We start from the raw sequence: 12773 nt of genomic DNA, 5'->3' as shown, positions 1-12773 counted from the left end.
CATATTTAGCTTTACAATGGCTGATGTCAGGTGGTATTAGAAAAATGATCAGCAAAACTTACCTCTCCTAATCCATGAACACAGTTGCCAAAGGACAACTACTGCCAACGTGTTCTGCTGCACCTTGAGGCAATTATGTTGTAAATAGTGAAGAGAACAACCTCAGCTCTGGAGGTGCCAGAAAGTGATTTCACTTTTTAAAGCAGTCATTAACCCAAATAGGGGCCAAATTGCACACAAAGATACGCTTCCAACATTGAAATCTTTACATAAATCACATACTGTCAAATCAATCTACATCTGAGGATAAAAGATGGGTTGTACAATAGGTATTACCTGCTGGGTTATACTACACCTTCCTTACATCTGACAATGAAACACAATCAAATTCAAAAGGTTGATGCCTGACTATCATCTGTGAGAATGCTGGTAATACTGTAAAGCAATAACTTTGCAATAGCTATGTGTCCTCAGGTGTGTTGTGTTTACCCAGTCTGCTTGGCCCTAGAACGTTGGTTTATTTAAGTATATATCACTGTCAAAAATAGACGTCTAATAAAACGACAATATTTAACTTTCTACAATAAAAAACAACAGTGGAAAATAACAGTGTACCTCATATTCTTTAAGTATCTTTACTATAATTACACAGACAAAAACAATGTACAATAGCTGAATGTTTCAGGCTCACTTCACCTTATGTCATTATTGTCACTCTGCAAAATGAAGCAGCACACATCACAAATGTTTCATTGAGTACAAAATCTGAAAAGAACCAAGTTAATGGAAAAACCAAAAGCACATTTACAGTGATTTACATGAATTCAACCCACCACTGTAATCACATGAGGATACTCTCTTTCCTTCCAGCGGCGTGCCTTCTTAGACCAAATGGAAGTTATTTAGAAGTTTTTAACCATTTACTTTGGATCAAATGGACTTGGCATAATGAGTTATGTTCTCTGCTTTCACCTTCTGGTTATCCTCTAAGTACATTAGTTATGCTTTAATGCATTTTTTTGTTTCTGTTAAATCTATTCAAATTGCCACATTTAAGTCCCCTGAAGTACATTTTTTGTCTCAACACATGTAACTCTTTCATTATCTCTTAAATTACATCTAAAGTTGAGGCTCATATGTAATTGTTTGTTCATACTAAATGAAAAACAAATGCAGGTATGGGATGTTTGGAGAAAATGGGGAGGCAGTGAAAGTGACTGACCCTTTTGACCAAATGATAGTTTAAGAATACTGTAATTCAGTAGCATGTGGAACTGCTTTCACACGTACCTGCCCATTTCATGTACACTAAGAAAATGAAGGCACACATGGATGAAAAGAGCACAACTGGGATTAGTTTGTGGTTTGTTAAAGAACTCTTTAGAAAATTTTACTTTACTCGATAACTCTCAGATTATACACCTTAACTCAATCACTTTCATCATTTACAGGGATTTATTATGTCCCCCAAATTTCACAACATACACAATGCACCACCTCCAAATGTTGTGTTAAAGGAAGTGGCAGAAACTATGTTAGTAAAAATGGTCTCTGGGGTCTTCAAAAATCAACAAAAACTGGGGGGAAGGGCCAGTAACAGTGCCGACCAGTTGGACATCCTAATGCCTACAATGCGCCATGCGTTATATGTATGCTGTCTCTTTAAGAATAACCTGTTTCTGATGGGCTTTTCTGCTTCTTACAGCCCTCCTGTTAGTTCTCTCTGTCCGCCAGGTTGGGAGGGTGCGTGCGATTGTATGTAGCAGATCATAGCACCAAAGTCAGAGCGGCACCTTCAGCCCCTTCAGAGAGCAGACAGTGGTGGTTGTTGACAAAGTGCACATCCAGCTTATGCCCGTTCTTTACGCTTCAGTTTAGAGGACTTCTTGACGGCACCATTTTTGTTGAGCAGCTTCAGCACTTTTTCCTTGTGGTCGAGCACTTTCATCATGGTGTCTCTGGCCTCGGTCACCTGGTCCATCACAAGCTTGCAGCGCTGCATATTACCCTGAGCATAGACATGCAAACCATTTCAGTCATGGAAGAGAAACTTCTTGGAAAAGACAAAGATTTGGGAAAAGAAAGCAGCTTTTACAATGTAGTGACACACCAACATAAACTATCATAGGATCACAGCCTGAAGAGGAGAAGGAACAAAACTTAGCAACCTCACTTTCCTTAGTTATCATCTGTAAAATAAAGCCGACTGCATGTTTGATTTGTTAGGCTGCACAGTTTTGGCATCACTGAAGTTCATCTGTGAAAATTACAGACCTTAATTCTGGGGGGCTTTTCAGATTGTGTATGTATGCAACCGCCAACTCTTTTGTCCAGCGTAAACACAAATAGTTGGTCTCCATTTGTAGTTGCTGCAAGGAGACCAAACGACTGCCATTGTTATGTACCTGCACAGCTAAATGCCATTATGCCACTGCCTGTTGAGTGGCACAGTGCAACCTTTACAGGTCTCATTTAGCTTGCATGTAACCATAACAACCACACAGGAAAATGATTCATGTCTGAAGTATTAGACTCCTCTTTATAGATAAGATACTTTATTGATCCCGAAGTAAATATTTTAAATAACATATGATTAATATCAGTTTTAAAGGCACACTTGGCCATTAAACAATGTAACAGTCAACTTTCTAATATTAATCAAGAATACAACAATATTGCTAAACACTGTCCCTACTCAAGTATTACACAATGACACACTAAGAGGAAAGAAGCACCTTTTAGTATATAGGAAAGATGGGCATACTCAGAGATGCTTGTCACTGCCCTGTCATACTTGTTCTTAGATATCAGAGCAGAGAAACTTTTTTTTTTTTTTTAAGGTATCAGCCTGCAGTAACAGCCTTACCTGTATAAGCTCGTTGATTCGGTGAAGGTCATCGTCAGAGCCTGCTCTCTTCTTTGGAATCAGGCCCTCTTGAAGGGTGGAAAGGCGGCTGTACACATCATGCTCCAAACTTGACTGTAGGTGAGGTTAACAAAAAAAAAAAAAAAAAAAAAATCAAACAATGGAAAATAGAGTGTACATGGATGACTATTGCTGAAAGACAGGTGAATTTCAATAATTTCACAACTCACTATTGCCTCTAGTTACGTATAATTTGAGAGAAATTACTTCCTTAATGGGATGCATCCAAAAATAATATTATATTCTGCACTGTTGTTGCAGTCTAATGATAGTAAAATAAAGACCAGATAGAAACAATCAGGCCCAAAAGAAATCTCTCTACATTTGAGTGAAGCTCTGAGATGAATAATACCAATGTTTTTTTGTTTTATTTTTTGCAGGTCTGGCACTCACCAGCTGCCTAAGCTGTGCAGCACACAGGTGAATTTTCCAGCCCTGTGCTCTGCATGCCACTCCTCTCTGATTGGCCATATCCTGTAAGGTGCCTTTCTTCTCCTCTGAGAGAGAAGCAGAACGTTTTATTAGAAAGCAAATATACTATCATTCATTTGCACTGGCTGAATACAACTTGCAAGGTTATTGTAGCCCCAGGTAATCATGTATGTATTCAGAAATTTACTAACCTTTGACTCGGATGTCACTGTACCTCTGGAAGTGGTGGTAGGCAGCCTTCCAGGGGTTACGGTAGTGACGCAAAAGGGTAATAGGAGGCCGAGGCCTGACTGGCACATAGCGCACTCCTTCTTCATCTGACAGATAAAAACAAGCATTACACGTGTGAAACGCTTGTTTAAAAGCACAACAATCAATAGATGATGGTAAACATTGCTTACCAACATATTCCCTTGGTGGAGATTCACGCCTCTCTGCCCTGCCAGTGATGGGTCTGCCTGGGGTCTTTTCCTCATCCGTGCTGTTGGTCTCCATCATCTCACTTTCCTCTGTTGAAATAACATGCTGCTGTTTGCGAGGCTTCTTCCTCGGGGAAGCCCCAGGGATCAGATCCCCAGTGGCAGGAGTACCCAGGGTGGAGGCCTGGGAGGTGAGGCCTGGGGCTGATGACAGGTTTGCATTTGGGTCTGAGGGAGAAACACATGTGCACATATGATTCACTTGTGTATTTAGTTCCATTTCTATACATCCATTAATTTCCCACATGACATCACAGATGACATGTGGGAAATTCCTCACCTGGCTGGGAGGTGTCCATTGGCTCCACCTCCTGTTTGATTTTCACATCTGGACAGGCAGAACTGGCAGCACAAGCTGCAGTGCTACTGGCTGCAGGCTGAGTGGGTGAGGCCACAGTGTTAGCCATTGATGCAGGGACTGGGGGAGTTACAGCCATGGCTGCTGGCAGGGCTGAGAGGACAGTGGAGGGCTGGGAGGGAGGTACAGGCCCTGGTGTTGCGAGCATGGTGGGAATAGCTTGGGCCAGGTGCTGGGTGTTAGAGGACACAACCTGCTGCTCTCCTCCCTGAGAAGGTAACGCTTCCACTGTAGCCATGACAGGAGGGGCCACTGCCATGTGCACCTCGGCTTTGGGTTTCACACTGAGACAAGTCAAAAGTGTCAGGTTACAGACCATATCAGGACTCAAAGACAGGATGTGAACATGGATGTGATGAAATGTGACAGAAGACTCACCCTGCAGGTCTGGGAGATCCTGCTCCTCTTACGCCACTTTCAATTCTGGCACTGCTGGGTTCGCTGGTTTGGGCAGGGATCAGGTTCTTACGAACACAGCTGAAACACATAACAACAGTTAAAGGTGGCATAAAGTCTTTATACTGGAACTAGTATATATTTTTGTAAAATCTTATTTAAGGCTTGTTTTCATTTGCTGATTTCTGATACCAGCATGTGACACACCAGTGTGAAAACAAATTTAGCAGCATGGGTAGCTTTATTGACAATTTGTATAAAGATGCTGTTCATCATGTTGAAAAAGGAAATTTACAGTAATTTTGCTGACAGAAGTTGAGTGCAACTATCAACACACAAGCAAACCTTACAGAAAAATCTCACAAGTTTCAGGACAAAAATAAATAAATTAATTAATAAATAAATAAATACTGGAAACATCCTTGCACAAAGTCCACTTCCTGGTGTACTGCTGTTGTACTAACCTTTCATTAGCAGGCTTCTTGCGGAGGATGCTGGGTCTAGGGGAGGAGACAAGGGTGGGAGCTGTTCCTACTCCTCCCTGGGCATGTGCCTGCACCATTGTAGGTCCTGGCTGGGTGGCGCTGAAGGTGCTGCTGATGGGGCTAGCTACAAAAGCATCAGCTAAAACAACACCTGAATTAAATAAAACACCCATTACAAACAGCCAATTGCGTAGTTTAGTACTCGGCAATACCATGTGACAGTAGAAAAGTAATAATTACCAGGTTTAGCTTCTGACTGTGGTTGTTGCTGCTGCTGTTGCTGAGTGACTATAGGGGCCTGCTGTATTCCCTGTGTGGTGATTGACGCGGATGTATGCAAGCCTTGCACCCCTATTGGTGTAGGCTGGATACCCTGCGCAGTGATTGGTGCTGGCTGGATCCCTTGTGTGCTTATTTGTGCAATCCGATCCACTGCCATCAGCTGCATGGGGTTTAGATGGACTGTGGTGGCCACGCCCACTCCAGGTTGGGTGGGCAGTGCAGAACTTGGAGCTTGAGTACCTTATTTAGAGGGAAAATCCAGTTAAAATTAGATCTGCACCCCATTATGTCATACAGCATTATTAAAACTTTAGTGCAGATTTGGGCAGCCTTTTTAATTTGTCAGGCCAACTCTTTATATGTTCAGTCAAGTAATAAAGGGAATGTTATACTATACACCAGTAGCAGTGTCTGCAGGTGAAGCATGGCTGAGTAGAGCTTACCAGGATACTGGCGGATGGTAGATACAGAGCCAGAGCTGCTGATGGGTGTGTAGGTGTGTGTCAGAGGGTATGATGAGGAGTAGGCTGGCAGGAAATACTGGAACTGCACTGGCACAGAAGGTCTTAAAAAGAAAACATTAAAAAAATAAGAACAATGCAAAAATTTCCACTATCTGTGCCCAAACTCCTCATCTCTGATATGACTTATCCAATGTAATTTTAATTTGATGCTCTGTATGAGTAATGATGAGTAATGAGTTAAGGCATTGGAATCAGTACTGAGAGGAAAAAAAGCTGAATTTGTTCATACTCCAAATTAAGCTGATTTATCATGTAATGATGCTCAAATTATGATGTAATGTGTTGGATTAACAAGAAAATATATTTACACTTATAAGATACAGAAGTTAGAATTTCAAACCAACCTAAAACTTTTTTTAATTTCTGGGGAAAAGCAAATATAAACAAAGAGTAGTATGACAAATCTTTGAACAAGCATAGTATAATAAAAAGCAATTAAAGTGACAAATACTAATATGCAAATCCCTCAATAGTTATAATAGGCAAGAAGACAAATTATTGTGTTAGCCTAGATTATCACTATCCCTTCATAGTTCACAGAAAAGTGCATTTTGGAGTTCATCAGTCATATACTGTCAGAATCACCAGCATTCTGTGCTCACCTGTTGTCACTTCTTGCTTCCATAGTGACGGGGTTAGGAGATGACCTGTGGCTTGGGATAGATATGAGGTTGGCTCTCTCTCCCGGGTAGTCGGGCTGCACACGGGATGAAGAGTGGGCGATGGGCTGAGGGACCACTTTAGCTGTGAACAACAAAGAATGGTTCAGAATACAAACTGACCAAGAGATAACACCTGCGGATTATGAAGCACACAGCTATGTTGAAAACAGAAAGACATGAGGGCCCACTTACCAACAGGAATGGCAGAGGTAGTCACTGCTGTAGCATGAGAGGAGTGTGATGCCATCGTCATGGTGACAATAGTGCTACTGGTCATTTGGGTATGTGGCATGGTGCCTAAATATTAAGACATGATTAACAATATTTCTGTTAGTAGAACTGCCCACTCTTACATTTTTTGTCCTTTACTCTAACATTGCAGTGTTTACTGACTAGCTGACAGAACAAGGTAGTACCTATTGTGGTGGTTGATGGCACAGTGTTGGTGGCAACAATTGGAGCCACAGTTGCTGCAGCTACTGGTGTCACAGTGCTGAAGATGGGCTTCTGTGGGGAACAAGAAATGCAATTATTTCAATGGCTAATAAATAACTTGTCATTATTTTTGAAGCCAGCCATCAGAAAGCAGTAAACCTGTGTCATGGTGTGTGGAGCCTGAGGCTTCTGAGCTCCGATCGCAGGGTGTGAAGGCAGCGTGATCCGAGGGGTGGTGTCACGGGATGTCTGAGGCCTCGGAATACCTGCAGTGGCTGGGGAGTGAATCGTCAGCCCTGGGCGACTGAAAGAGTCAAAATTTGTTCAATCACTGAACTCTTCAGTGCATCTTTAGATTGTTATCCATCACAGAATACCAACAGGAATATTACAGATTCAACTGTGATAAATACTATCAAGTGGGAACCCTCCAGATTGATAAAAATGTCTGCTCCTTAATCATATTATTTAAAGCAAATTTGTGAATGAAAGATGGACAACTAATTAGTGAATAAATGCACTTATGTCTATCGGGGTTATTGATCAAAAGAGGCAATTTTAATTTAGATCAAATAATTTTGTTCTAGTCTTGCACAAAGAAAAAGATTTCAATTGTTTGTTTCAGTTGTTTAACCTCAAATCTGTACAAGTGGGAGCTGCAAACTGTAGTCACATGATGGACAGTTCACTCCTCATATGAAAACCTGAGCACAATATTGCCACAGTCTGAGCATTTATAAAATGCAACTCAGCCAAATCATTCTCATTCACACATGAATTAAACTGCTGGTGGCATCACCTGTAGTTGTTTATGGATTACACTATTAAAGGCTTTGTACTAAAGGTCAGTGGAACAAGACAAGTCAAACAACTTAGGACAGAATAATCACTCTTTGGTTGAAGTGTTCAGTATAAGGATTTAACCACTGATGTAACCTGAAGATGGTGCACTAATATAAACAATATAAAACACAATTTTCTATACACTCAGACCATGTATAACTATCTGTTACTAAAATTAACTTTTATCAAACTGGTGGTTTATTATTAGTTCTAGTATTTATGCAAGCAGCATGTCTGCTTACACCCTAATCACACTCTTACACTGCTACTTACCCATGAGCAACCTCTGCAGAGTGTGTAACAGTTGGACTGATGACTGGTGACTGAGTTCTAGTAGCAGAAATGGGGGCCACCACAGTTGGAAGCACAGCTGTAGATGTTGTTACAGTAGGGCGGGACTGCAGAGAAAGGGTCATGGTAGTGTTACTTGCGATGCTTCTATATATACCAAATAGTATCTAACCTTTAGATAAAGGTCCAGCACACCTGAATAGTCTGGTGTATGATGTGCTGCACTGCTTGCTGCCCGGTGCCTGCACTTGCTCCAGTGGGTGGCCGCATAACACCTTTCGAGCTGGACATAACAGCTGCTGCAGCAGCCCCTGCAGGGCAAAAAGAAACACTGTTGTAGCAAAATGCACTGTGACAAATAAGTGGTAATTTAAATACTGCTTCAAAGGACAAGTAAACAAATCTGGCATACTGTAATTCTTACATCATGCTTACCTGGAGGTAAATGGGATGTGAAACGCTGGGAAGGGACTGCAGGTGACCCGATCTGCAGTGCAGGGGTGCTGCTCCGAATGATCTGTATGTTGGTTGGCATCAAGTGGTGTAAGTTGCTGGAGGGACCCTGAAATATAATGAGTGCGACCCAGGGTTTTAGCAATCAGCAAGAAAGAGACAATAACATACAGTACAGTGACAGGTACCGTGCACTCACTTGCTGACCACTGATGGTTGCCACAGGAATAGATTGGGTTGTAGGAATACTGCTTTCTATTGGGACAGCAATGTGTCCCTTAGAGGGTATGGGGATATGAGCCTGGTTGGAAGCTGGTGCTGGAGCAATGAGACGACTTGACACAGGTGACTTCAGGACAGCCTTTCATAAAAAAAAAAGAAGAAGAAAAAGAAGAAAAAAAAAGTCAGATGTCTTGTCCTAAGGTCTGCCAGGAAGAACACTACAAAAAAAACTTGCAAAACGAAAAAACGCCTCTTGAATTTTTATAAAGTACCTGAAAGATTAGACATTGTGTACATGCCAATATTGTGATAAAACCAACATTATTATTATTAAGCATCACTGAAATAATTAATTTCTGATTATTTACTAACTGAGCAGAAGGTGCATCCTTCCAGTCTTAATTATAGGATGAGAAAAGCAACCATATGAATCTTCCCTATTCCAGTTGAATTAAAAATTTGCAGGTGCCTCAGCAAATACTTTATCAGATTTTCTTTTATAATTCCAAATGAAATTGCATAACAAGAACTACACTAACACCCAAAAACCACTATAGCCTGAAAACAGAACTGCAACTAATTTTCCTGTAACCTTTCAGCGGAGCCTTCTGAACATTCCACTTCAGAAAGCACGCCTAACATGAACCAACTACAATTAAGCTTTTTTACTGAATGAATCAATATTCAATGACAGTTTATTGTTGTATCGCAAAGAAATAACCTTCCCAACTTATTTGTGAATAACCTGTATTCATCTTACTATTTATTCCAGGGTTCTAAAGATGTTATTATTTAAAGATGGAATTATTACCTTCATCTGTCCCTCGGTGAGGACTGCAGGCTGGCCCTGTGGGAGATGGCCTGAGGGGGCAGGTACAGTCACAGGTGTGCCAGCCTGGATGGGCACAGTTTGGGGAGCAGGTTGTGTTTGGCCGTGTGTCTGTACTTGTGGGTAAGGTCTGACCACCACAGTTTCCTGCTTGTCATCTCTGAATGCCAAGGTTCCCCCACCCGCAGCAGGTGGATGATCCTGCTGCCCATGGTCAGCATCCCGACTGCTGTCTGCATCTGCACCAGCTACAAAAAAATAGTTTCATTGAGTGTTATTTTACATACATCTTCGCCATCTGGAATCACCATGTAAGTCTTTCCAGTAACAGCAAGTTACCTGATGGATTTGAAGGCTGGCTGACAGACACCAGGTTCCCTGCAGCAGGGATCTGAGGTGCTCCCCCGCTGGGGGCAGGCAGCCCGTGTCGGGGGAATTGCTGAGAGCTCATTTGAACTATTTATGACCTAAACGTGATCAGAAGTCCACATTTATCCTAGTGCAAACATACTGAAGATATCGTTAAGGTTTAAATTCAGCTACTCACTGTGCTCCTCGTATTATACTCGTACAAGGTTACCTACCAGCTTAGCCGCGGCAGACGGCGCGGGACAAACAGCTAACAGAGCTACAGAATACTAATGGCATCGTTAGCAGCTACCGAAGGAGCCAGGAGTGGAACTAGCGTTAAATATGTACGAATAAAATACCTCTGAATGAGAAAACGCGATAGGAACATTTTATTGAAATATGTTTAACGTAATGTGGGGAATAACAACAAAATTTCTCGACAACTGGACCGTTGCGCATCACATATCAAGACAGCGTTCAAACACAAAAATGTCTTTTTGACCAAACCTGCTCACTCAGACAATACTGACTATGGTCACTGGTTTTGGTTCGGTCACACTGAAACTAAAAAGCTGCCGTGTTAGCCAGCTAACTCGACTAGCAGCATGCTAACGTTAGAATGGCTAGGCTAACCCCACTGCCATCTGCTTCTCATGCTAAATTGTGAACTTTCTAAACAACGGTCCACACTTGGCTCAGCTAAATAAACAGACACATTTCTGAATGTGTGCAGACGTTACCGTATCGCAGTTAGAAGACTATGGTGGTTTTGTGGATTATTTTTTTTCCCATTCGTCTTTTCTTTTTCCAACATTTAAACCGGAAGAACGCTCAAAAGGAACAGAACCTTCCCTGCTTCCCTCCACCAATGAGACAAGAGAGTCCCTGATCGTTGACCAATGGGAGCGCCGGAAATGTTTTGACCAACCCTAACCAACACTTGGAGGAGGAGGGCTCTCGAGGCATCGTTCCGACCGAACACCAGTGTCACGTGGTCGACGGAAACAGCCGACCTACCACTGGCGCTAAATTCGCAGATGGTCACTAATTATTACAGTGTTGTAATTACCTAATACAGATCTCCGTCGACCTGTCGTGTAAGAATAATAATACTACAGTGCAAACAAAGTATCAACAACACAACATCCTGCATTCAAAATTATAGACACATTGTACTTAACGAAAAGCAACAAGCTTTATTCAGAAACTGTCCATTCAGTGTTTCAAGCTATATTATTTTTAATTGTAATTTAGTTTGTTACAAACGTCAGAACTGTATTTATTACTGTACTGTAATACATGCTGAGACTCAGGTAATACTCGAGCCCTGCTATCCCACTACTGCTTCCGCAATTCCTTCAATGAAACGCCAGAGGGCAATAGCCCACCACAGAAATGTCAGAGCCCACGGCTTTATGGTTAATAAAGGCTAATATTCCTCTGTTGACTGGCTGGGACTTGTTGTCTTGATTGGTCAAGGTTACCCTTAGAGTTAGCCAATCAGGGCAGGTCATAGTAGATGCAGGTGTGGGGCCACCTTGATGAGAGGACACAGTTTGCAGTTCAGTTTGAATTTTGACACCAAAAGAGTGTGGTGACTGTGTAATGAAAATGCAGTCGACTGCATTAGGGATGCTGTTTCACTGACACATTCTGAAGAAATAAATCAAACAACCCATGGTACCATGACATGTAATTGACCAAGCTAATAGTTAAAATTTTAACCTAGATAATTTCAAGTGAATTGACTATTGCAAATTGAACTGCAAACTGTATGAAGAGGCCCACAAATGCTGAGAATTATTTTTTTAATGGGCCTTTTTCCTGGAAGTAATTTTGACATATCGCAGCCAAAAAAAGCACAGGTGTAGTAAAACACATAAACAACATGTTGGCTCACTGTTACACCTACAGTCATTGTTGATGTCATAATCAGTAATCAGTAAATCAGAGTAAAATATTCCACATTTTAAAAAATGTTAGCCTTGGATTTACTTTGTTTGCATTCATTATATTATTTTATTGTTTGCCCACCCACTGTGTCTGATCTCTGCCCACAAAACAGGGTTGGCAGTTCTGTAGAAGACACGAAACAACCGACGCAAAATGACCACAGGGCAATGCAAAATAACACAGCAAATAACAAATAATAGCTTTTTCTTGGGAGGGTTGGTGGGCTTTTTACATATCTTTGCCCAAGGGCCCATCCAGGTTTAGAAGTGTCATACAATCAATTTTCATGTAACATTAAAGACTGACAATTTTATTTTGTCCTGTCCTCCATCTAATTGTTTTTTTCCATGTGCTATGATATTTTTTTTTAGTTAAGTTATAACAACTTTAAACAGTAACAGAAAACAGAATTGCTTTTTGCCGTACCTGTGACAATGCACACCATTTACATACAAGTGCGTCATAAAAAGTTCTATAAACCATTTCTGCATGCTCAGGCATGACCGCTAAATTCCCCCAGCTGTGTTCACTCACTTGCTCACAAATACCTGTTGGTATGTTGCTATAACCAGGATCTTGTGAAACTTTTATGCAAGCATTCTTAGGATTGTTATTGCCATTGTTAGTGCTAACTAGGTGGAAAAATGATCAGGGTGGAATTGCAGCTTCAGATGAATTTAGTTTCGCTGAGAAGTAGAAGAAATGTCACTAAGTAAATATGTTTTCAAAAGTAAGTATGAAATACGCAGAATGAGGCAAGTTATTACTCGTGTGACATCCAATTATTAATGTGTGTTTGCTGGGGAACAAATGCTGCCTACGGCTCTCATGCTGTAGTTTTAGGGCTCTATC

The 12773-nt window shown here is 41.3% G+C and overlaps 1 protein-coding gene across 2 annotated transcripts; it reads right to left on the bottom strand.

The window, feature by feature from the left end:
• Nucleotides 1–604: 604 nt before the first annotated feature.
• On the bottom strand, nt 605–10825 carry sap130a (Sin3A-associated protein a). 2 transcript variants are annotated; one of them, XM_026305284.1, is made up of 21 exons: nt 10709–10825; nt 9957–10084; nt 9600–9865; nt 8766–8927; nt 8549–8675; nt 8309–8424; nt 8096–8220; nt 7139–7283; nt 6961–7051; nt 6737–6841; nt 6485–6626; nt 5802–5923; nt 5317–5598; nt 5056–5227; nt 4574–4672; nt 4118–4479; nt 3760–4005; nt 3550–3675; nt 3320–3423; nt 2867–2980; nt 605–2008 (listed from the first exon to the last, which is right to left on the bottom strand). In XM_026305284.1, the coding sequence occupies exons 2-21, from the start codon at nt 10066–10068 to the stop codon at nt 1850–1852; spliced, it is 3177 nt and encodes a 1058-aa protein (XP_026161069.1). In that variant the 5' UTR covers nt 10069–10084; nt 10709–10825; the 3' UTR covers nt 605–1849. The 2 variants fall into 2 exon arrangements, with proteins under 2 accessions (XP_026161069.1, XP_026161070.1); XM_026305285.1 differs by having other exon boundaries at nt 1850–2008; nt 5056–5215.
• Nucleotides 10826–12773: the final 1948 nt, after the last annotated feature.

This window comes from Mastacembelus armatus, chromosome 4 (genome assembly GCF_900324485.2).
Source record: "Mastacembelus armatus chromosome 4, fMasArm1.2, whole genome shotgun sequence".
NCBI lineage: Eukaryota > Metazoa > Chordata > Actinopteri > Synbranchiformes > Mastacembelidae > Mastacembelus > Mastacembelus armatus.
The sequence above is the reverse complement of the archived record's forward strand: the minus strand, read 5'-3'. Positions and strand labels throughout refer to the sequence as shown.